General features: G+C 39.0%; 1 protein-coding gene and 1 long non-coding RNA gene across 3 annotated transcripts in view; one reads left to right on the forward strand and one right to left on the reverse strand.

The window, feature by feature from the left end:
* GAB1 (GRB2 associated binding protein 1) overlaps positions 1 to 25,502 on the forward strand; it is a 125,931-nt gene extending 100,429 nt beyond the window's left edge. The window contains exons 4-11 of one of the 2 annotated variants that reach the window (XM_060147693.1): positions 1,469 to 2,070; positions 3,511 to 3,596; positions 3,787 to 4,090; positions 11,881 to 11,970; positions 13,710 to 13,803; positions 15,511 to 15,634; positions 21,186 to 21,308; positions 23,518 to 25,502. In XM_060147693.1, coding sequence (XP_060003676.1) covers positions 1,469 to 2,070; positions 3,511 to 3,596; positions 3,787 to 4,090; positions 11,881 to 11,970; positions 13,710 to 13,803; positions 15,511 to 15,634; positions 21,186 to 21,308; positions 23,518 to 23,676 — 1,582 coding nt within the window. In that variant the 3' untranslated portion in view covers positions 23,677 to 25,502. The remainder of the gene's footprint in view (positions 1 to 1,468; positions 2,071 to 3,510; positions 3,597 to 3,786; positions 4,091 to 11,880; positions 11,971 to 13,709; positions 13,804 to 15,510; positions 15,635 to 21,185; positions 21,309 to 23,517) is intronic. The other variant, XM_060147694.1, reaches the window with a different exon arrangement.
* The window catches only part of LOC132519688 (uncharacterized), a 34,876-nt gene continuing 27,973 nt past the window's right edge, over positions 19,035 to 25,937 (reverse strand). Inside the window, exon 3 of the long non-coding RNA XR_009540247.1 lies at positions 19,035 to 20,387. This is a non-coding gene — a long non-coding RNA (uncharacterized LOC132519688). The remainder of the gene's footprint in view (positions 20,388 to 25,937) is intronic.

Consider the following 25,937-nt stretch of genomic DNA (forward strand, 5'->3'; position numbering starts at 1 on the left):
GATCTCAGCAGAGATACGGACCTGAACTTGGGGTGGTAACAGTGGGAACAGAGTGGGGGAATGGGCGCTTGGCTAGAAAGAAGGACTTTGTGCCCAAGTGATGGTGGTGATCAAAGAGAATGAATCAAAGTTGATTCGATTTTGAGTTTAGAGAATCTGGGATAAAGACATTTCATGGCAAGTCAGAAAGGACCACCAATGTGAGAAGTAAGTTGAGTTTAGTTTGGTATACATGAGCAAGGGAACACTGGGATAACCAAGTAGCAATACGTTTGAACCGTTTGTAAATACAGGACTCGGAGTTTGGTGAGAAGATAGCAGTTGTCAGCATTCAGTAGAAGGGGAAGTTAACGGGAAAGGAGGAGTTTTTAACGGTGTGTGCTGTAAAGACTTAGAGGACTGATTTCTGTTGGCCATTTCCAGGTTGGAGAGACAGGAAGAAAGAGGCAGTCAATGAAACAAGGGCATAATCAGTGAGGAAGAAGGAAAGTCAGGATATTGCAATAAAGGTCCTCGGATACTCGCGGGGGAGAGTTTCAGTGAATAAATGCAATACACAGCGCCAGATGTTACCAGGAAATCAGAGAGATGTGCCCTTAAAAAAAAAAAACTATCACAAGTTATTTGTTTTAAATATTGAGTTTAAATTCCTACAGGACTTTGGACAACACACATAGGTAGTTAAGGTATCTTGTTTAGCCTTAAGGGAGGACCAGCGTTCGGGTATTGGTAGCTTCATTTTGACTTATTCCCAAATTTCGTGATACCACAAAATACAGAGATCAAAAATGTACCCAAAGCATAAAATACACTCTAATGAGATTTCTCAAGGTGAATTATTGTTTGGAGTTGGCTAACTCCTTGCTTTGTATTTTGATTCTTTTCATAGTATTGGCTAAATATTTGTTAAAGAAAATAAATAGAAAAGAAGATACACAAAACCTATCGAGTTGCCACCTCCTTGTAGATCACATTGAATTTATTCAATACCAGGTAATCATTAGATTTTTCATTTATCAGAACAACAGAGTTGCCACAGGTGGGCTAAAGAGCAGTGGATCACCTTGATAAACTGTTGGCACGAGGTTTTTGCATGCTTTTCAGAGGAAGTGCTTTTCCTGGTGTCTTGTGCCTTAATCATTTATCTTCCTCCAAGTTTTGTACCTTTCTAATTACAGTGCTTCAGGGATTGTGGTTTTACGTGTGGACTTACTAGGTGGAGTTGGGGGGTGTGGACAGGTGCAGAACGAGATTAGGGAGAATGCTTTTGGTTTTGTGGTGGCGGTTTTGTTATCTGGTGTATAATCATAAAAACTCAGGAACATTCGCGCTTTCAATCAGATGGGTCACACACACCAAAAACTTGAATGAAAAAACCATGGTGTTTGATTGCTAAGCTAGAAATATATTTATTAAAATGTAGTCTTCGGTCTTCACCGTGTTTTCTGTATTAACAATTTTTATTTAGAACGCATGCTGATTCTGCAAAATCTACCCCTTCGGAGACAGACTGCAATGATAACGTCCCTTCTCATAAAAATCCTGCTTCCTCCCAGAGCAAACATGGAGTGAATGGCTTTTTCCAGCAGCAGATGATGTATGACTCTCCACCGTCTCGGGCTGCATCCATTTCCGTAGACTCCAGCCTTTATAACCTGCCCAGAAGTCACTCCCATGACGTCTTACCAAAGGTGTCTCCTTCAAGTACCGAAGCCGACGGAGAGCTCTATGTTTTTAATACCCCATCCGGGACCTCGAGTGTAGAGCCTCAAATGAGGCATGTATCTATTAGTTATGACATTCCTCCAACACCTGGTAATACTTATCAGATTCCACGAACATTTCCAGAAGGAACCTTGGGGCAGACGTCAAAGCTAGACACTATTCCAGATATTCCTCCACCTCGGCCACCGAAACCGCATCCGGCTCATGACCGATCTCCTGTGGACACGTGTAGCATCACACGCACAGCCTCTGACACTGACAGTAGTTACTGTATCCCGACAGCAGGGGTGCCACCGTCCCGTAGTAATACCATTTCCACTGTGGATTTGAACAAATTGCGAAAAGGTCAGCTCCAGTTGGCTTTTCCTGGCTTAGAGGTTAATGATAGAAAATCTCTTTTTCTGAGTATTTGTTCTTGGACGCTTAGCGTGACATTAAATGGCAGTCCCTTTTTTCTTCAGCGCTGCAGTTACCCACTCGGGTAGCAAAGCTGTCAGAGCCTCAGTAGATCCCAGGAAGTGTGTTTGTGCAGGCAGCGTGTGCCTGGGTACATGTTGTGGTGGAAGGGAGAAAGACGAGGAGATTTTCATCCCTAAGAAGTATGGCCTTAGTAATACTTCCCTGCCTCAGGGAGCGTGCACCACTCTCTCTCACTTCCTCTACATCCTGGGTGAGCAGACCCGATGGGGAAGAGGCACAGGAAATGGACCAGCCGCAAAGCCTTTCCCAGTCATACCCTTTCCCGTATTTGTGTCCTATTACGGCCGCTTCTGTGTCACATCTGTTGGGCTCTGTTTCCTTCCGTCCCAGATCAACGGTTTTTACGTTATGTCTACCAGGTGATATTCAGTTGCAATCAGGTCATTCTGCTTTTTGTTTGTTTGATTTTATTTATTTTTAAAGCTCTGAATCTTCTCTCCCCTTACCCCTTAGCCACTTCACTGACTCCTGTACCATCTTCCTAGAGCCTGCCAAAAGTTATAGACTTTGAGAGGAGAAAAATTGAGTCTGGGTTAGCCTCTGAGGGTCCTAAAGTCCTGAAAATAAAAAGCCCAAGTTTAAAAGGCACCCACCCTAAAAACTACATCTGACACTTCTGGATTTTGTGGTAGAGTTATCCAGCTGTTCTAAAGAAGTTAAAGATTTGATGCCTTGTGGATGGTACTTATGTCAATACTTATTTAGCCATTCAACACCAATTTCTAACTTCTTTCTCGAAATGGCTGTAATGTATCTTGAGGTGGTTATAAGTTAGTGAGATATAAGTTATACCCAAGGGTGCAAAAGATAAGAAAACAGAAGTATTTCTTTTCTCCATCTTTAAATAACCCATCTCACTGTCATAATCAAATACTGGTACTGGGGCTTCCCTGGTGGCGCAGTGGTTGAGAGTCCGCCTGCCGATGTAGGGGACACGGGTTCGTGCCCCGGTCCGGGAGGATCCCACATGCCACGGAGCGGCTGGGCCCGTGAGTCATGGCCGCTGAGCCTGCGCGTCTGGAGCCTGTGCTCCGCAGCGGGAGAGGCCACAACAGTGAGAGGCCTGTGTACCGCAAAAAAAAAAAAAAAAAAAAAAATTCTCATACTGGTTAGCATATGAATAAATGTCTGCATTTTCTAGTGGCTTAATGTTTCAATTCAAGATGTTATTCTGTGAGCATCCTTTTTAAGATCTGTGTGTGTGCATGCATGCATATATGAAGAGAGAGAGAGAAGGTCATTCCTGATTACTCTGGGAACTGGCAAAGATGGGGAGAAATATTGATAGTTTGTTCTCTGTTTTAGATGCTAGTTCTCAAGACTGCTATGATATTCCACGAACATTTCCAACCGATAGATCTAGTTCACTCGAAGGCTTCCACAACCACTTTGTAAGTATAATTGACCTTGGCATCATCAAGTGTATTTCATTGTCAAAACCTTCGCACTTAGGACCCTGAGACTAAATGAGATCCTGAAAAAAAGTCCCTTCAGATCCACGTGAATAGGCATAACTTACAATTGTGTTTTCCTGTTTGACAGTAGTTCTTCTTTATTAAAAGAAATGTATGTGTGTTTTAGAAAATCAAAAATGTATTGACAGTGGGGAGTGTATCAAGCGAAGAACTGGATGAAAATTATGTCCCCATGAATCCCAACTCTCCTCCACGACAACATTCCAGCAGTTTCACGGAACCAATTCAGGAAGCAAATTATGTGCCAATGACTCCGGGGACATTTGATTTTTCTTCATTTGGAATGCAAGTGCCTCCTCCCGCTCATATGGGCTTCAGGTCCAGCCCGAAGACCCCTCCTAGAAGGCCAGTTCCTGTTGCAGACTGTGAACCACCCCCCGTGGATCGGAACCTCAAGCCAGACAGAAAAGGTAAGGAGAGCGTGGCATGGTAAAAGGGCCGGGGGTTGCCAGTTGAGATCTGCATTTAACTGTCGTTAAATCCAAAACAAAATCGGGACTAGAAATTCAGAAGTATTTCATATTACCTAAGTTACCAGCTTGTTTAAGTAAAGTAGTAGTGCCGTTTATAGATTAATAATTTTTATGTCATATGTTGATGCCCAGGTGAGATTTTTTTAAGACTCCTATCTCTGGAGCAGAGGTTACAAACTAAACTATTCACAAGGATTGGCAGGCAACAGGAGATAATTAGGAGAGACTGGAATGCCCTTGGCCCGGCCAAATGGAGTCACTAATTACTGCCTGGCTACAATCCTTTGTGGACTTGTGAAGCTAACATGGGCCCCCTAGAGGAAAATCTTCTGATTATCAAAAGAAGTCAAAAATTTGGGGGTTTTTATATGTATTTTCTTTTGATTTTTAAGTTCTACCAGCTAGTTTAATTATTTTAAAAAAAACAAAACATTGCAGACCGTACCACAGACTTTTACAAGCTAGATATGGTCTTTGGCTGGTCTTTTGTAACCTCTCCTCCAGAGTATTTAATATCAAATCAGACTTGAGATTATTAGTGCACTTGCCATGATTCTTTAAGATCAGTAAGGTTGCTTGTATACTCTTTGCATTCTGTGCATATAACAACTTTTTAAAAATGATTCTGCCTTTGCTGGGGTGTAAACAAATGCTTCTAGTCTATTCTTTCATACTGGCCTTCATAAGTAACATTAAATTCTAAGGTGGCATGGTTGGTTAAGAACTCGGTGTAAAAGAAACTTTTCAGCCAATCTGGTAATATGTACCCAAGTTTTTGAAATTTGGGTTCAAGTGGTTAAACCCCAGACAGCCAGCTGTGTTGCCGCAGGCTGCAAGAGTGATTGAATCTCGACAACCAAGTAAGTTAGTGTATTGGCTGTGAGATGCGTGGCACAGTTTCTGGGGAATTCAGCACATTTGAAGAGTCTCGTATGCTCTATGTAGCTGTTTTTAAAAAGCATGTGATGTTTGTGTCAGTTTCTCATTAACCTGGGCTTGGATCATTAATAGTCATTCTAATTAAGTTCCCGGTGTGGGAGACAGAGACTGAGACTCAGAGTATCTTAAGAAAATGAGTTTTGTTTTGTTTTGCTTTTAAGAAAGTAAATGAAAAGAGAACGTTAGCGGCAACTGAGACACTCCTGGGAGGCTGTCACTTTGTCCTGCTCTCCCTGCATTTCTGTCCTCTGGAAACTCTTTGATCCTGCTTTGCTCTCCCTCACATTCTTTCCTTCTTTCCTGTTTTCTTTTACGCTGCATCCTCTACTTTCCGGCTTTCTGCTGTCAGAGAGCTTTGGCCTCTGATGCCCCTGCGTGGCCTCGATTCCGCCCCGTGCCTCTTTTTTATGGGCCCTCACAGCTTCCACACCTGCTGCTAATTGCCTTGTTCATTATTGACTCACTCCAGATCGCTCAGCGAAAGTTTGATTGGTCTCGTTTGTCTGTCCACATCAGGCCACAAGACAGATTGTAGATTGCAGGCGAGCCCACGTGCTGGTTGCTGTTGGGTCAAGGGCTCACCTTTGCTCGGACAGCTGGAAGGATGGTCGCACCCCCGGTCACCCCAGAGGCCCCAGCAGCAGAGCCATGATCAGGGCTGGCTATTTTAGAAACAGTGTGAGCATCCCAGGCTTTTTAGGTGATAACTTTTCCTTTTGTTTCTCTTGGTCCTCATTTGTTTTTAAATCTATTTAGACATCCCTCGTCATTTTCTTCTTTGCATACAACACACAAAAGTATGTTTGGACATGTATAGGTTTATAATTGAGCCCACAGAGGGTGGAAGGATTAAGATGCAAGTGTCAGGAAGTCCGTGAAACATCGAAACCCTCATTTTAATGCGAAACTGGTTCTCTCCTTCTTTTCCTGTAATTAGCGCATGTTGGCAGCAGATCGCTAGTTTTTGACACCAAACGTAACCGTTTTATATCTTGAGGTCCCCACATAAATATGGTCATGGTGTGCTGTGGGTGATGCGTGGAGCTCTGAGTCCTTGCGGCTTTGCTCCCCTGCCTCTCCTTCCTCCGCTCGGGATCTGCTTAACACAGTTTGAAAATTCCCAGTATATTTCACAGTTAATGGTTTCACGTGGTAAGCGCAATGCAGAATCAGAAGAGGTCCCTATTTACATGTTGGAAAGTTTTAGGATCGTAATGAAATGCTTTTAGTATCATCTAGGTCTGGCAGAGTTCACGTACCCCCATATTGTAGTATATGTTATTTTACATAGGCAGCATAATGGCATGTGTATTATACATCATATATATTGCATATATGTGTAATTAAACCTCCCTATGTAAATATATAGTGAAAGTACTATATATTCTACTACATGAGAGACTGTCCAAGTCCTCTAAACCAACCAATGGTGACCCTACTGTAGAACAGAACAAAGTAGGTTGCTTGGTTACTTTTGGAGATTCTGTTTAGTCTTTAAAAAATTAACTGAGCTATTGAAAGACAATCTTGAGCTCATGGGCCAGATTACTGATTTGGTATCATTGCTTAGCTACAAAATGAACTGAAAAAGCACCCAGAATAAAATTTCCACATAGTTTTTGGCGAATTCAAGGAGAATAATAGGTTTAGCAAAACAGTAAAGAAGTTACTTAAAGTCTTAGTTATTAAAAAAAAGGGGGTGGGTTGCTTTTTATTACTCTACTTTTTAAAATAAATATGATACAAGAGAAGGCATGAGAAAGTATCTAATATTGCAAGGCAAACTTTGTCACGTCACTTTAGAAAGTTATAGCTATTCGAGAAAAACATTTTAAAACCCAAATTCAGATCTTGGAGCAAAGTTTATCCATAAAAACTTAAACCGTAAAACAGATGTCTTATTTCGTCCTGAAATTCTTCTCATGGTGCATAGCATCTGATGAGTCTGTTTTCATTTCAAATTTTGTGACATCAGATACATGAGTCTGTCTATTGTTCTAGTATCGCTTATTAACTAAACCTCATAATAAGCAAACCTTATTCTATAAAATATGGCTTGATTAGTTCTAAAACTCAATATAACTAACTCAACACCCAGTATAACTGGTTTCTGTGATTGTCTTCTTGGGAAGGGTCTACCATAAATGAGTGACATTCTAGTCTTGTTTATACCCCCAATTATAGATGTCAGCTGCTGTAGTTAGTAGTACGCATGAGTTTTTCAAATACTTCTGAGTAATTGAAGCTGCAGAAATACGTGCATGTTTTAAACACTTACATTCAATGTATTTTCATGGACACTTTACCCAATCACCCAACTGTGGTAGCTATATTTTCACCCATACTATTTCTGTCACAATAGTATTTGTCCTGAACCGTATCTTGTGTATATTAACAGAGGAGAAAATCATAATTTACATGTACTGTGTTAAATATTAGGAAAGCAGATGAGTCATTGGAAATGCAGGACAAATTCTGTTTTGATTACTTCAACTGAAACTTTTATATTTTAATGGAAAAGCAACTTTGTAAAGTTTGGGAAATTTCTATAAGATATTGTGATTTCTCTTAAAGTAAGTCCTTACATAAATCTACCAGATTTCATCTGTGCATTTAACTGGGCCCATTCACTCTCTTTCTAACGTGATATAGCAGCTGTTCAAGCCTCAGATATACTGTCTTTGTATTTTGTTTGGTTTGGCTTTGTCCATTCATGGCTTTCTGCAGTAGATCTGACCATTAGTTATTGTATTGGTTTTAAAAAAGCAGTGCGAGGTTACTTCTGGTGTTTTCGTATGCTCATTTGGTTAAAATATCTTCAGGTCCTGCTGGATCTTCGCTTTGCTATAGGAAGGATCCGGAAGACCAATCGAGGAGCTTCCCTAGGTGGATCTTTTTGGTATCTTTGCTATAAATATTTGCTCAAGAGAGCTTCTAAAGAAGTTTTTTGAAAGCGATTAAAAATTAACATGCTTTTGGGCTTCCCTGGTGGCGCAGTGGTTGAGAGTCTGCCTGCCGATGCAAGGGGCCACGGGTTCATGCCCCGGTCCGGGAAGATCCCACATGCTGCGGAGCGGCTGGGCCCGTGAGCCGTGGCCGCTGAGCTTGCGCGTCCGGGGCCTGTGCTCCGCAACGGGAGAGGCCACAACAGTGAGAGGCCCGCGTACCGCAAAAAAATAAAATAAAATAAAATTAACATGCTTTTGAAAAACTACTTTTATACTATAATAAATGTTTGGAAGATGGATAAATGATACCAGTCAATATAGCTAGATTTTAATAAACAAGTATTAAAGTTTGACTCTCAAGTCAGATTTTTGGGTTGGTGGTTACAGTTTAAAGGAAATGAGTACAGAGTGCGTTTTTACAGCACAGCCTCTACGTGCGGGTTTTTTTACCCAAATATTCCTGACCTTCCAATATAATTATCATTATTATAGTCCCCTTTATACAATGAGACTATTCAAACAAGTGTAAAAGTTTTTCAGTGTGCTACCTTGATTACTCCTTGGAATTAGCAGAGGATAATAATGTTGTGAATTATTTTTCTTCTTTCTTGATTTCTGAGATGCCTACTGGAAATAGTAGCATCATCTGTGAAACTTCAGATAAGTGAATAATTTAGGCTAAGTTAGACCTATAATGATAGAGAAAATAAATTTTCCACTTTGAGTTGAATTTATGTAAGCAATACCTATTAAAATAATAATCGTGTATGGACTTTTCAAAAAGGACTGCATCTGCTTCTTTGAAGCATGACCTCGTATGACTGCCTTGACCATATCTGGAATGATCAACTTTTGAAACAACATTCAGTTGCTTTTTTTCTTTTTTTTCCTTCAAAGGCAAACACAAAGTTATGACATTGATCAGATGAAACACCACCATCAGATTAAGCTTTAAGAGAACCTCAGCTCATCAAAACAGATTGAAGGGCCTCCCAGTTATAGGATGTACCCTCTGATAGGTCTGGGGTCTGGAAACCCAAGGAAGGACAGGTGGCTTCTCTAAAGAAGCTCCCATTTAGTGGGAAAGTGGAAAAGTAAACACATCATAATTAGCACAGAAGGGGGCTTGTGGTTGAGGTTAGCTCTTGGCCCTGCAGGCGGTCTCCTCTGAGGAGAATCTCAGAGGGTGAGTGGCAATGAAATGATGATAGAGGATCTTCTATCAGAATAAACAGCATACCCAGATCCTTTAAAAAGAGGGGACTGGCTCAGAGTCTTGGGTGGGAGGGAGGAAAGTATGAATGCAGGAACGAATGCCAAATGCCTGGCAGGTGCCAGCTCCTGGGGTTTTTATAATCCATGCTAATGAGTTTGGGCTTTATTCTGAGAACACCATTAAAGGGTTTTATGTAGGCAAGTAACATAATCAGGTCGGCCCCTAGAAAGCTCGTTCTAAGATTTAAGGATACCATAGGGGAAAAATGGTATTTTTTAATGCAAACGGTTATAAAATCACACTTTTTCTCAGCATCTTCTTTAAAGAGTGCTTTGCCCGGTGTTCCAAACCTAGGGTTCTTGACGCCTTGCTTTAGAGATGATCAGACAGGAAGGCATAACAAAAGTCCCTGTCCTGACTCGAAATAGCTGCCTCCACTTGGGGACCTAGAGTGAGTGATTTTTACAAGTTTGGAGGCCACTTGGAGTGTAAGTGGAGGTCATTTAGCCATACCGTGTGAGTTCACTTTCAGAAAAACAAACCAGGTACGTGCAGTGCACATTAAAAAAAGGAAGCCAGGACTTCAGACTTACAGATTCTTTAATTTTCTTGGATAAATGAAAACAAACGATTGCCATTATAAATAGAAAGTAAAATTGATAAAGGGAAATCAGAGAGAACGTGGAATCTAGAGTAACTCTTAAGAGATCTGCTATGGCAACTGCAGACAGAGGAAACAAAGCAGGTGTGGTGGGTCCCAGAAGATAAATTCCATTTCGAACATGCAGTGTGAAAGCCTACAGAACCTCCATGTGGGGTGACTTTGTAGGTATGCCAATAAGGATCTTAGGGGAGATCTGAACCAGAGGTTAAGATTTACCAAGTTGTGCTCCTAATGAGGGAGCAGATCACATGATCCAGAGATTGACAGCCCCGGGTGAGATTGTTTTAACCCCTGAGGGTTAAAGCACAATGGGGTGCTCTTTGCTAAAGAAATGCCTCATGTCCCTTTCTTTGTTCAAACCTAATCTAGCTGAAGCCTCCTTGTAACTGTCTTGGATTTAAAAGCTGAGGCTCAAGTGAGTTATTTAACACTGTTGACTCTTAGAATTTGAGAATCAGTGTATCCCCAGAGTTGGTTCATTTGCTGCCTCTGCCTTAGTCTTATCTCATACCCTTTATTGTGGCACTTAAGTAATTAGAGAAGCATTCCAGTATTTGCCTCTAGGCAGCAGAGGAGAAGTACACACACCTTGGACTTTTTTTCCTTTCTCTCCTCATAAGTAATACTGAGCCATCATTTGAGTATCACTTTCATTTCTGTCTGGAGCATAAATGTCAAATTGAGCCAGGCAGTAAAAATAACAAAGAAATGAAGCTACCAAAATGCCTGAGCGACTGGGTTCAATTCAAGGCAACATTTTCACCTTGAGGCGTTTGTCCTAAACTCAGGCTTAAGTTTTGCATGGAGTAGAAAATACATGGAAATTTTATAAATGCACTATTAAAAAATTCACTTAATACGGTATCTTTCTGTGAAGAGTGCCAAGGAGTACCCTTGAGAGTACTTGAGAGAGTTCGGAAATTTTCATGTTTTATAAGCTAGAAAATCACATTTTCCAGAACTTGTAGATTTTGGTCAAAAAGGTGCTAGAGATCAGCATTAAATCAGCGAACTCTAATATTATTTTCCATCTAATAGATGTCAACTCAGTTTTGTACATGCCAAGAAAAAAGAGGATTTGGTGCCATTGAGAATGAAGGAGTTTAAATTGCTGATTGAAATGATATTGCTACTCTGGCATCCAGGCTTCCAGTGGGAAAAAGTATGAGGCCAGCTGCTGGGTATTAAACCTGTACTTTTCATAAGGCTTTTCAGCAGTACTAGTACATAACAGAGATTAAACGAAAAAAAAAAAAAAAAAAAGATGGCAACTGAATTTATACTTTCCAATTCTCAAATTAAAGCTAGACAGTCAGCAGTTCCAGAATCTAGACATCTAATCCTTGCAAAATGGTGTCACGGGGGCAACCACTGAGTGTTCAGGGAAAAGAAATGCTGGTCTTGGTTTTGACTTTGGAGTAGCAGACATTGTATCAGTAGAACTTCTCTAGAAGGGCGCTTTCAGGTGGTGAAGGAGTAGTCAGATTAAGGTTCTTAAAACACCTCCATCAAGTTAAGAAAGTAGGCCTTGGTACTTTTCGTATGAGACACCAGACTTCAAAGGAAAGATGTACTTGCGATCTGACTGAGAGGTTTTATAATTTTTTATTGGATCCAGTTTTCTAAGGCATGTTAGAAGAGTAACTAACATGACACATGTTTTTCCTCTCTTCCTCCAAATAAAGGTAACAACTAACCAAGAAGTTATGCCACTAAAACCCTACCATCTTTTATAACAGTTTGCTTATTACATTGTTGCATGCAGCTTCGGCGTTCCCATGGTCTTGAGCATGAATGATATGCATAGCCAGACTGAAATAGTCTCCACAAACAAACTTTTGTTTATGCTTTTGAGATGTAACATGTCTGCTCAGGGCTCTGTTGCTTTTTTACAGAATCCATTTTTTTTCCAATTAAAAAAATAACATTATATTAAGAGAGTCTTCTTTTTACCAATTAGGTCAAAGTCCTAAAATTTTAAGACCCAAACCCCATGGTTTAGAGCGAACTGATTCACAAACCATAGGTGACTTTGCTACAAGAAGAAAGGGTATGTACTTTAGCACCGCATGCTCGATGGGGTGTTGGGAATTTATGTATTCTGTGATGTTGTTTCCTTTAAAAGTAAAGGAGAAGAGCCTTAAATACTATTTTGTTGTAAATAAAACTTCCCAGCGCGTAATTTCTAAAGTGAATGCGTCCCATAATATACAGCGAGTATATTTGTTATGCCATTAACAGCAGCATGTTAAATATTTGATAATATATGATATTCAGTCTTTTCCTTTTGCATTATTCTTTTAACCTTTTAGACATCAATAGAGTGTTTTCTTTAAGCTTGTGAGATGCTTGTGAGTTCCAGTTGTCTCCTGTACTTATGTATAATGTATATATTCTGTTCTGAGACAATATATAATCATTTCCATGGATTCATTATTTTATGCCATTACTTGGAATTTGACAGCTAAGCAGCTCTTAGCCTCTGTGTTTTAAAAAAAGTGAAAACATCAGAGTTAAAGAAATACTTGCAAGTGAGCACAGCATTCTGTACATGTCCATTTTAAGTGTATAGGTGAGCAAAATTATTTTAACTCAAACTTAAATCAACGTAGCCTTCAGAAAATCTCATTGAATTTTTTTGTATTTGAGTTGCCAAAAATACTTCGGCATAAACCCCAGAGAATCTACATAATCCTTTAAAATGACTACCTATTTTATAGTTGGAAGGTAATTATAACTTGGTTGATTCAATGTACACATATATGCACAAAGACTAGAGGAGGGACGCCTGGAAAAAATGAAGACTTTTTCTTTAGAGTGGCAGGATGACGTGTAACTAAAATATTTACCTAATATGTTTAAATAGTACCCTAAAATATAATGAATATTAACAAATAATATTGTTGAAGTTCTTTTGCTCATGTCATGAATTTCTGAAAACTGAGTCTTACTTTAAGGGCGAAGAGCTCTGTGGAATATATACTGGCAGAGTAATTAATTGTCCACTGCAATCATAGGGTAAATAAGAAAAGACAACTTATAAATAAAGCTAATAGGAACATTAGCATTTATTTTTACTTAATTTGTTAAAGGATGTTGTTGGTTAAATTAAGCTAAAAATTTGAGACAGTTGTTAAATTGTGGCCTTTTCTCAGAGCAGAGTTTGAGTATAAAGATATAATTATTGCTTTGTTTTATTTGGTTCCAGACTGGGCCTGAATTAATTTAAAAGGTTTGGTTATTAATTCTTTTTGTCAGTTTTTGGTTTTGGCGAAGTTTTGTGTTTATTGCTTCCTAAACATCATTTTATATGTATAGTTGTATAAATGATGCTTCAATGTTGATGACGAGGACTGTTTTTACATAGAAAATTAAATGTCCGTGTTTGAGGATAAAATTAGTGAAAAAAATAAAATAAGGAAATAATGAAAAGTACAAATCAAGTAACTATGAAGGAATTGGGTCACATTACTCTTTCTTGTTCTCATTGTTTATATTCATAAAATATTTACTTAAGAAGCAACATGTTGTAATAATAAAGTTTTATTTAGACTTTCAGTCAACAATCAGGAAACATTATCTGATTTAGCTTTTGCCACTAATTTTTTAGCTGTGTGACCTTGGAAAAATCACAAAACATCAGTATGCTTCTTTTCATGTGTGAAACTAAGCTGGTCCTAGGCGTACAGTGGCTATAATGTATAAATAGAGATGTAGAAAGAGGGTCTTGTTTTGTTTTCCAAATTTCTGTATGCTAAAGTCTCTTTTTTTTTTTCTCTTTTGTTTCAGTCAAGCCAGCACCTTTAGAAATAAAACCTTTGCCAGAATGGGAAGAATTACAAGCCCCAGTAAGATCTCCCATCACTAGGAGTTTTGCTCGAGAGTAAGTCTTTGTTTAAAATACTTAGCTTGATTATGCATTATAATGGAGAGTAACTAGAACAGTGGTTCCCAAAGGATGGTCTGGGGAGCCTCCCTTTTTGGGGTTCTGTGAAGTCAAAACTATTTTCATGAATATACTAAGATGTCATTTGCTTTTCCACTCTCCTTCTCTCATGAGTGTACACTGGAGTTTTCCAGAGGTGGCATAATATTGGACGATATCGTTGTGACAGCTAATAGTGTATGTATTTGTGTACACTTGTCTTTTTAAATTTTTTTCTATTGTAGGTAATGTGGTAAATATCAGTAGATATCACCCATATTAACCAAAGTTCCTTGGGGTTCTCAATAAATTTTAAGAGTGTGAAAGGTTCATGAGGCTAGAAATTTCTGAGAACTACTGCTCTGGAAAATACAGTAGTTTCTTGTAGGGATTATTTAATGGAGATTCATTTAAATGTATATGTGGAAATGAAAAGAATGTTTGTAGTTACAAACCTGTGTTGAATGTGTACGTGTGTGAATATGTGTGTGTGTGTGTGTATGTGTTTATATATATATAAGTTTTTTTAAATAGTAATTCTTAAATCTTCCTTTTTATATCTGTGTCTTTCTACTTATCCTCCACATCACTAGCAATACTTTTTTCGTTGTTCTGCAGAAGGTACTTTGTTGTTGGTTTTTTTTAAACATCTTTATTGCAGTATAATTGCTTTACAATGGTGTGTTAGTTTCTGCTTTATAACAAAGTGAATCAGTTATACATATATCCCCATATCTCCTCCTTCTTGCGTCTCCCTCCCACCCTCCCTATCCCACCCCTCTAGGTGGTCACAAACCACCGAGCTGATCTCCCTGTGCTATGCGGCTGCTTCCCACTAGCTATCTGTCTTACGTTTGGTAGTGTATATATGTCCATGCCACTCTCTCACTTTGTCACAGCTTACCCTTCCCCCTCCCCATATCCCCAAGTCTATTCTCTAGTAGGTCTGTCTTTATTCCCGTCTTGCCCCTAGGTTCTTCATGACTTTTTTTTTTTTTTAGATTCCATATATATGTGTTAGCATACAGTATTTGTCTTTCTCTTTCTGACTTACTTCATTCTGTATGACAGACTCTAGGTCCATCCACCTCACTACAAATAACTCAATTTCATTTCTTTTTATGGCTGAGTAATATTCCATTGCATATATGTGCCACATCTTCTTTATTCTGCAGAAGGTACTTTGATGCTCAGAAATATCCCTTTACAGAAGCAGACTTGAAGACATAGCGAACAAGCTAGTGGTTACCAGTGGCGGGGTGGGGGGGGCTGGAAATAGGGTGGGGAAGTGGGAGGTACAAACTACCTCCCACTACGAGATAAGTGGGAGCTCATCTTGGGTGTAAGATAGGCTCAAGGATATATTGTACAACACGGGGAATAGAGCCAATATTTTGTAATAACCGTAAATGGAAAGTAACCTTTCAGAATTGTGTAAAAAAATCAATTTTTTCAAAAAGAAAATATCCCTTTACAAATAGCTATAAATATTAGCTGTGCATCTGAATGTGTGTGATAAATTGTACAGTAATAAATGCGTACAATAAATGATTGTGAGCATAAATGTTTCTGGAAGAATGTATACTGTCACTCATTTTTACTTTCAAAGCAAATTGAGAAATTTTGATCAGGGTGTGTGTTTGTGATGGTCATCTCTGTAATCAGCTCCTCCAGGTTTCCCATGTCTCCCCGGCCGGATTCAGTGCACAGCACGACTTCAAGCAGCGACTCACATGACAGTGAAGAGAATTATGTTCCCATGAACCCAAACCTGTCCAGTGAAGACTCAGTAAGTAGAATCTTCTCTTAACGTCTCTCTTCCTGAGCAGCCCTTCTGAATCATTCACACTAGACCTTTCTTCCAGTCCATACACCTTACCCTTCCATCTTTCTTTACTTAAGGAAAAAGGATAAAAGACAACTTTTTAAAAATGCTTTTGGGGGCTTCCCTGGTGGCGCAGTGGTTAAGAATCCGCCTGCCAATGCAGGGGACACAGGTTTGAGCCCTGGTCCGGGAAGATCCCACATGCCGCGGAGCAACTGAGCCCATGTGCCACAACTACTGAGCCTGCGCTCTAGAGCCCGTGTGCCACAACTGCTGAAGCCCACGCGCCTAGAGCCCGTGCTCTGCTACAAGAGAAGCCACCGCAATCAGAAGCCCATGCACCACAACAAAGAGTACCCCCAGCTCACCCCGCAACTAGAGAAAGCCCGCACGCAGCAATGAAGACCCAACGCAGCCCAAAATAAAATAAATTTTAAAAATTAAAAAAAAAAACTTTATATAAAAATGCTTTTGAAAAACAGCATCATCAAGTCTAAAACCAATAAAGGGTCAAAGTGTAATATTAATATCTATAAAGTAGATACAAGTTAGTTAAAAATCACAAAATTTGGGCTTCCCTGGTGGTGCAGTGGTTGAGAGTCTGCCTGCCGATGCAGGGGACACGGGTTCGTGCCCCGGTCCGGGAGGATCCCACATGCCGCAGGGCGGCTGGGCCCGTGAGCCATGGCCGCTGGGCCTGCGCGTCTGGAGCCTGTGCTCCGCAGCGGGAGAGGCCACAACAGTGAGAGGCCCGCATAGCGGGGGGAAAAAAAAAAAAAATCACAGAATTTTCCAGTTATATTTATTTTAAGATGTACTTCACTTTTGAAACTATTCAAAAAACTACTTTTTACTGGAAGCATTTTATAATGCATTTCTCCAGACCCACGTCAGCACACTCAGAGTGAAACAGTCTTATGCCGAGGGTTTTTAATAACCTTTCAGTAGTACATCCTTAGGTAGGGCTTAAAGATCAAAGAAGACCTGTTAAAACCTGATTTACTTCAGACTGACTGTTATTACCCCAAGGCCCAAGAATTTTGTAATAGTAGCAAGCATTATGTTCCCCAGAAATCAGGTAGTTGCCAGAAAATACTTCAGATGTTTAAAAATACAAGCCAATTTTAATTTTTTAAAAATCTTTTCCTTTTGCTTTCCCTCAAACCAGAGACACTGCTTGCTCTGTTATTTGCTTTTTAGTAGATAAGTATATCAGTTGGCATTAGGATCCCCTCTGAGTAACAGAAAATAAGCAAATAACAAGGCCTTAAGGCAGACGTTTATTTCTTTCTCATGTAGAATTCCAGAGAGTCAGTCCGTGGTTGTTGTGGCAGCTTTTTGTTCCAGAAGCCCTCGGGGATCCTTGCCCCTTGCCGCTCTCGAGACTGCTGTCCCCTGGGTCTGGCTCACAGGCTCAATAGAACAAGATGATGCTCCAGCCAGCAGATGCACATTCCAGGCTGCAGAATGGAGGGAGGGAAGGAAGAAGCAGCAAAGGATGCAGCCCAATTGCCTCATAGAGAAGGTTCCCAGAAACTGCTGAGTCCAAACTGTTGACCAGGACTTAGCCTCTGGCCACATAAAAACGAAAGGGACTGGAAACCGTAGCCTTTGTACCGAGGGACAGTGGGCCTGACTAAAAACCCCCTTCCCAGTGGAAAGGGGAGAACAGATCATGGGGCACAACCAGGCAGCATATGATAAGCAAATATCTAATGTCAAAATTTGGCATGAATGACATTTTAGTGACTTTATTTTCTTTAAAACAATTCTGTTCAGAGATTCAATATATAAAGCCCTATTTTTTCATTGAATTTATGTCTTTAATGGACTTTAGGCAGAAACAGATTTCTCATGACCATTTGTCAGGGAACAAAAGTAAGTGATTTGAAAAGACTGATTTGATGCTTGATCTAATTAACTTTAAAATATCAAATTCATAAAGTATTCAAAAATGAATAAGATAATTTAAAATATTTTTGTCAATCCTGAATTAGAATACAAACGAACTATATCAATAACATTTTCACTAATGTTTCAAGGTAGGGCAATTTGTATTAACTGACTTTCACTTCTGGGTTTGTAATTTTTCCATTTGATGAGTAGTGTTTTATTATTTTTATTAACTTAATTTTTTTTCTTCATTATAGTAAACAGACTCTAGTAAGAGGCTAAGTAGGGCTTCCCTGGTGGCGCAGTGGTTGAGGGTCCGCCTGCCGATGCAGGGGCCGCGGGTTCGTGCCCCGGTCCGGGAGGATCCCGCGTGCCGCGGAGCGGCTGGGCCCGTGAGCCATGGCCGCTGGGCCTGCGCATCCGGAGCCCGTGCTCCGCAGCGGGAGGGGCCACAGCAGTGAGAGGCCCGCGTACCGCAAAAAAAAAAATCTAAGTAAATCCTCAGTGCTGCCTTGGAGTACATGTTACCCTCAATTTTCATCTTTAGGTGGTTAAATGAATTTTTTTATTACAAAAGTAATTCTTTTCTGAGATACTAAAGAATCTTTTATTTTGCCCAAAATAGTAAATAAACATAAAAATATTGGAAAGGACCTGTAATAGGAAAGTTTGAAAGTATGATTTGTCATGAGTAGGTGTTAGGTGAAGGGAAAAATCTAGAAAAAATCTGTTACAATCAGAAAGTCAAAGGAAAGGAAGATATAAAATTGTTCTTTTATATAGTATAACACTAAGCCAGAAAGGTAATTTTACCTGCACGGTAGAGGTGTCTAAATAACCACCAGATAGTGAATTTCTAAGGTACTAAGGCCCTAAGGGTTAGAAATAGGCAAAAATGTCCCAAGTGAAAATATCCATCTGCCATTCACAATAGAAAAGTCAGCTGTGCCATTTCCATCTTATGCCACCAACTGCAAGGGCTCATCTTAGTCCAAACAACTTTTCCTTAGGAATGAATGTAATAGTTACAGCAATATTTCCCACACCTCTTGGAATTTAGTGTATCAGTGGAGAACCATAGAAGTTCACGATGTCTAACATATGCTCAGGTTGATGAAGTCGGTAAAAAATTAGTCTTGGAGAAGTTGAAACAGGATTGGATCAAATCTGGTTTATAGGGACAATGAAAATTAAATTCTGTACATTGAAATGTTGAAGCACAGTCTCTTTCCTATACTGGTGATCATGGAGCAGGCAGTGTCTAATGAAAGTGAATTGGTGATGCTGCCTGTTTTTTATACAAACATCCAAAGTCAGGCATTCGTGAAATGAACCCTTAATGTGACGCCTGAAATTCAAGTGACAGTACATCATTACTAAAGACATATATATTGTTTGTAACAGCATCAAAAGTATGTTCAATAATTTTATATATTTTTTTCAAGAATTTTAGAAAAACAAAGTACTACTATATTTTTTCTTTTAATTCACAGAACACTTCATAATAACTCTTCGAATCTTAGGGTTTTTCTAAACTGTTTTGGGAAAACACTGGGTTAAAGCCTAGAATGCAGAGACAGGCTGTTCCCAGTTGAGATTAGATTAGATCAAGAGCAAATAGACTTTTTGGAGGGACACACATTTTTAACAATACTTGAAGATGAAAACATTTCCAGTCCTAGTAATTAGACAGAGTACAGTCGAACTAGCAATTCTGAGAAATTCTCTTTAAGAACAGCTTACTGAGATTCAATGTGTACATCATATGAACTCAAGGGTTTCTTTCGTAGCCTACAACACCGTGAATAATTCTAGATGTTTCCAATTAGGGAAATTTCAGGTATGGGCTCTGTCATTACATTTGAATACAAAATTTTACACACACACACACACACACACACCATGCAATCTGGCTTGTTTTTTTATGTGAGAATGAAATATAGAGTCATTTGCAGAAAAAAATTTCAGTTTTTTCATGAATTAGAAGAGGGGGAGGGGATAGCTATTTGTACTAATTGAGCACTGACACTTGCTTACATTTTTTGTGCCCTACATGTTACTGTCAATATTTTTTTAATGTTTTATTAGCGGTAGTTGATAAATTTGGTTTAAAAATCTGTTCCTACAAATAGGGCTGTCACATTCAGTAGTGCAGGTTGCCTACTGCATACACATGCCGCATACAGTATGTAGGATATACAGTAGGCCGCACACATCATGCATCTGAGTACATGCGACCCAGACCATGTCCCCCTCACCAAGAGTAAACTCAGTGTTTTCCTAGCAATTGTCCTTTCCCTAAGTCACAGCTTAGTCTGTTTAACCCAAACAAAATGGAGTAGCAATATGAAAGAATCAGCAGAACCAGATTTATGCAGTTTCCAAATCACGTTGTTCATCCTAACAAGTATAAAATTGTCAAGTTGATTACATCGTTACGGTTTTCTTCAAAAGTATAAGCTAACATGTGAACAATAATACTTTTGTGATAGAAGCCACAGGGATGAAAGTCCCTAATGAATATGTAGTGTCCTGAGAAGTCAGGAACATTCCCAGGTGAGGTTAAAAGCAGCAAGGCGTGGAAACAAGTCATTTGTTGGAGCACATTTGAAGACTGTCATGATCAGAGTAGCGGGTGCATGTAGGGACATAAGTTCACGTCGTCCTTTCCTTTTTATTTAGCATTGATCTTCATGTTCCTAATAACCTATTTCTTTTTCATTTTTCTGCCTCAAGCTTTTTCATTCTTGTTGTTCATTGCTGTCCTCTCCCTTCCTTTTTTCTTTTTCTTTTCTTAGAGAGGAGTCCTTCTGTTGTACAGTTCCTATTAGAACAGAAAGGATAAGAAGACAGAAAATTAAGTGGTAAAAATTCCAGGCAGTTGAAACAAAACAGACTTTATAAATGGAGTCAGTATGCATAGCCCTTAGCTACCATACTTATTCTAAATTGATTTTAGTGTGAAAGCCTTTAACTCAAATATAGAACTTTAAAGTTTTTTTTAATTTGAGAGGTGAGCTCAGGGTCTTTCTACTCCGCCATCTTGGTCGATCCCTAAAAAAATTTAATTTGAAAGCATGGACTGTAAGGATCCTATAGTTAAAGAATGTTATTGAGAACAGATATCATTTTAATAGCGTTATTGAGAACAGATACCATTTTAAAATATCATTTTAATAGCGTTGAGTTAGACTATTCCAACTGGGAATTCCCTGGCGGTCTAGTGGTTAGGACTTGGCACTTCCACTGTCGGGGGCCTGGGTTCAATCCCTGGTAAGGGAACTAAGATTCCTTAAGCTGCGCGGCACAGCCAGAAAAAAAAAAAAAAAGGAAAGAAAGAACTGTTGCAGTTAACTGTAGCTTGATGGCCCAGTCTTAGTCTGGACCAAGTTTTACTTTTCAAACTACTTTTAGCTTGCTTACCTATGCTATGTTTTAATCAATTTTTAAAATATTACTTATTTTTCCCCATCCTAAAAGATTATTTAATTTTCTAAGGAGACATTTCTTCAAGCTGTGTCCTCTGAAAATTACTATTTAGGCTTGAGTAGATGGCAAACAAGGTAATAAGCAGTAGTCTCACGAATGTTTGACAGTTGATTTTGTTGTATTTTACTTTCAGAATCTTTTTGGCAGTAATAGTCTTGATGGAGGAAACAGCCCAATGATCAAGCCCAAAGGAGACAAACAAGTGGAATACCTAGATTTAGATTTAGATTCTGGGAAATCCACGCCACCACGTAAGGTAAGTGAAACCTCATTCTATAAATACACTGAGCTCCCATTTGAAACCTGAAGAATCGGGTCTCCTTTGGGGGAATTTTCTTAGTATGTTTAATTTAAAGTCTATTACTTAATGCTTTTTCATAAATCACAAAAGTGTTAGACTGATAAATTTATTTTTTCATCTCTGATGGTATGGAAGTTACACGCTTTGTACTCTCTTAGTGATTACCATCGAAATGCTTACTTACAAAATTCTAAAGTTCCAAAGTTAATCATGGTCTTCACTCCCTTTCCGATGTTAGTTCAAATTACTCCTTTTCTGACTTTCTTGGTATTTTTGTCCAAAAGTTTTAGGGTTTTTTGTTGTTCTTGTTGTTGTTACACTCACAAATTAGACATTAGTAGTAGTAATATTCTTACTATATAGACAATGTTTATATACATTTTCCTACACGTTTACTAACTTCTTTTTTTATCATTCCTTCTTGTGTCTTAGACCTTCCTTCTCTAATCATTTTCCTTCCTCCTTCCTTTAGAAGTTCTTTTCATGGAAGTCTGTTAATGGTAAATTCTTGCAGTTTTTGTTTAACTGAAATGTCTTTATTTTGCCTCATTCTGGAAAATGAGTATTGAGGGTTCTGCGGGGGGAGCAGTTTGAGTTCACAATTCTTAATTGACAGTAAGTTTCTCTCAACGCATAGGAGATACTATTTGCTGTCACCTGGCTTCCATTGTTCCTGTGAAAAGTATGCTGTCAGTCTAATTGCAGTTCCTTTGTAGGTAATCTGTCTTTTCTAGCTGGCTGATGTTAAGATCTTTTCTATATCTTTGGTGTTCAGCAGGTTCACTACACTGTGTCTAGACATCTAGACATAGGTTTTTCTTTATTTATCCTGCTTGGTAGAAGTTGTGCAGTCTTTATTTCTGGATTCATATTTTTTGTCAGTTATGGAAAAGTCTGAATCATTATCTCCCTAAATATTGTTTTTCCACGATTCTCTTTCTTCTGTCCTTTTAGGTTTCTGATTAGACAGTTAGAACTTCTCATTCTGTTTTTCTTATCTTTTACCACTCTTTCATATTTTCTATTTTATCATTTCTTTGCTTACGTGTAAAATTTCTTTAGGTCTGTCACCAAGTTCACTAATTTCTCAGTTCTTCTGCTTAACCTATGTGTTTAATTTTTAATCTCAATATTTTATTTTTCACTGCTGAAGTGACATTCTGCTTGGCTTTTTTCCCCCAAATATGCCTATCTGATTTGAATAGCTTCTTACTCCTTTTTTGTTATCCTATTCCTTTTATTTTTTATTTTCCAATTCCTTTAAACATTTTATACACATATTTTATACTATTTATGCAGTAATTTCCATACCTGAGGTCCTTGGAGGTCTGAATCTGTGTTTACCGTTTCTCACACACCTGATGGCTTGTTTCCTTGTGTGTTCGTGCATTTTTATTGTGAATTTATTTTGCTAAGCATATCTGTGGGAAACCTGCAGACCTAAATTTCCTTCAGAAAGGATTTGCATTTGCTTCTGCTAGGAAGCAGGTGATGCTACCACCCTAGGACTACCTCAGTTTCCTTCAAGGGTCTCTATCCTAACAGGATAGTTTTGGGTTCTGCATTCCTCCCACCCAGGCCTCCTGATTGCACTGCTCAGTTGACGTTCATCCTGAAGACGACACCGTCTTGACCCTTTAGCAGCTCTCTGCTCCCTCCATTTCCCTCACACCTTGGATATTTCCCTTAATTTCTCATGAGCCCAGCAACGCGTTAATAATTACTTTTAAGTTAGTGAGTATCTAGTTGGATTTTATGTAGCCTGCCATTCTTGAAATACTCCTTTTCAAAAAACATTTCTTAACTCTGAAAGTAAACACCTGTACCTGATTCTCAGGACTTGAAAAAGTCAAGCTTAAGCTAAAAGCTAAAAGCAAGCTGTGTCTCTTAAGGTGAACCAGGGGGCTGCTCTCCTTCTTTTCTAAGAATTTCATCTGTTACGGGAGCATTAGTTTGAATTCTTAAATATAATAATTTTAAAATTAAGGGGAAAACAGAGTACAGTTAGGAGAGAGACAGCATTATTAAACTGATTTTTTGGTGACCCAGTAGAATTTCAAGAGTTATTCACAGTGCATATGTGTCTGTGTTTTAAGACTGGAGTTCACGCGGAAGCACCACTTTTTCTGTGGAGGTTTATGGGGTTTTTTCCTTTGCTTTTTAGCAAAAGAGCAGTGGCTCAGGCAGCAGTGTAGCTGACGAGAGAGTGGACTATGTCGTGGTTGACCAACAGAAGACCCTGGCTCTGAAGAGCACCCGTGAAGCCTGGACCGATGGGAGACAGTCCACAGAGTCTGAAACACCAGCCAAGAATGTGAAGTGAAAATGCCGCTTTAATGTCTCTGAACAAAAGAGGACTGAGCTGTAAGGAGAAATCCTGTTTGACTGAAGATAACTTGACCCTTGTACTCTAGGTAGATCCTCAACTGAACAGAGTCGAAGTCAGAGGACCTTTCAGACTTAATCAAGCCATTGAGTTTGTAAATGGTGCTTTGTGGTATCTGAACAATTCATCACATGTAAATAATGTGGGAAAATACTGTTGTTTGGTTCCCAGAGAAACATTTGTTTCGTAGTTAACACACTTGTAGTATTACTGTATTTATGCACTTTTTCATTTAAAACATTGGTTTGGATATTCCCGAATGGACCTTAACATGATTCTGTTGGGAGTTCTTGTTTTCCTCACACTACTCTTAAGAACAATGCTACGTGAACTAAGCTACTTTCCACTGGGAAATTGCTCTTTCAGCTGCAGGGTAACAACATGACGTGAGAAGTAGATTCACAATATACCTTTCTACCTGAAACTTAACGGGGTAACCGTTAGCTTAAACTACAAAGTAGAGTTGGACTTATCATTCATTGCCTTCCAAAGTGCTAAGCATCATGTACCTACTGGTGTCAGGACTTTGCTCTCTGGTTCATGGACATTTGGTTTTCAGTGGTCGGACTTCCTTATATTTTGTTAATTACAGTGTTTTGGGCTCATTAAGTGAAGATTCTGCCAGATGGGATCTTACACCTTGGAAAGAGTGAATAATCACACTATCAAGTAAGCGTACAACTCACTGATGGCATGTGGTGACGATGTGCTCTCACATTTTCAACATGTATTAAACTTTACGTTATTTGCAAAGTGTAGATTATATAACTAATCAGGTACGTACCAGGCACTGATGTGCTAATACAATGATCAGGTTTAGACAGTGAGCTTTAGTTGTATTCGTGTTAGTCCTCTAATGCTGGTTTCCAGTTTGGAATTAATGGCACAATTGACATTCACTGTTAGTTATAGCAACATACTGTGATTTTTAATTAGACAGTCATTCAGATTTATTACTCGAAGAATGAAATTCTGTCTTTTGACACCATAGTGCCCTTTCTATGATTTTTTTTTAAACTTTACTTAATATTCTTCTTGGCCTTATCCTATTTAAATCCCTATGCAATTAATATTTTATATCTGCATTTTTTAAAAAAAACAGATGTTATATAAGTGATTCTCATATGTAGCACCTATTGCTTTTCCAGTAAAAGAATTAAGGCTTGTGTACTGTGATTTATATTCACTGCCCCAATTCAAGAAATATTGGAGCCTTGCTATAATGTGAAATCTTAAAGTCATGGACCTCTTCCAACCAGATTTCTGAAACCACCAGAGGTGTCGTATAATTCTTTCTCACCTATAACATGGTCCTATAGCAAGACCACACATTATCTATAGTAAGGCTACAATTTATCTGTCTTGGCTTTGCAATGTAATTTAGAAAGCAGGTATAGTTATTGGTTTGATTGGTTTTTAACTAAGTTACATACAATCTCTTATGTACTGATTTGAGACTAACAGTGTTTGGAGGGGGCATAGAGATTGAAGAGCCCACAGCTGAGGCATGTTTCCCTCCATGCAGACCTTTAATGTTACCTGAGTACACAGATGTGCCCTGATTTCTGGCCCCTTGGTCACCGTACTGTGCCTAATCAATGTAATGGGTTTATGTCCCCTCCATGAGCTAAAAACGTTCATAACAAGATGAATTGTAGACAAGTAACATTTGATGCTTTTAAATGTTTGCTTCTTTTTAAACAAAAACTAAAACCCAGAACTGAATTTTGAGGTGGATTTTTAAATAAAAAAACATTGTTTGAGTTTGCTGTGAGTAAGCTGTTTTATAATGAAACCACAAAATAGAGTCGAAAATCATTGAAATGTGCCTCAACTGTCAAAACACATAACGCAGTTGATGTGTGAAGATACCAAATTGTGTTGCATGGAGGATAAACATACTCTGAGATTTAGAACACAACAATAAATGTATTGTTAATTCAAAAATAGAAATCTTGGGGGCTTCCCTGCTGGCGCAGTGGTTGAGCGTATGCAGGGGACACAGGTTCGTGCCCCGGTCCGGGAAGATCCCACGTGCCGCGGAGCGGCTGGGCCCGTGAGCCATGGCCGCTGAGCCTGCGCGTCCGGAGCCTGTGATCCGCAACGGGAGAGGCCACAACAGTGAGAGGCCCGCGAACCGCAAAAAAAAAAAAGAAATCTCGTTTTAAAAGCTACCTATCAGAAGAGTCTAAGGCAAT

Source organism: Lagenorhynchus albirostris, chromosome 4 (assembly GCF_949774975.1).
Source record: "Lagenorhynchus albirostris chromosome 4, mLagAlb1.1, whole genome shotgun sequence".
Taxonomy (NCBI): domain Eukaryota; kingdom Metazoa; phylum Chordata; class Mammalia; order Artiodactyla; family Delphinidae; genus Lagenorhynchus; species Lagenorhynchus albirostris.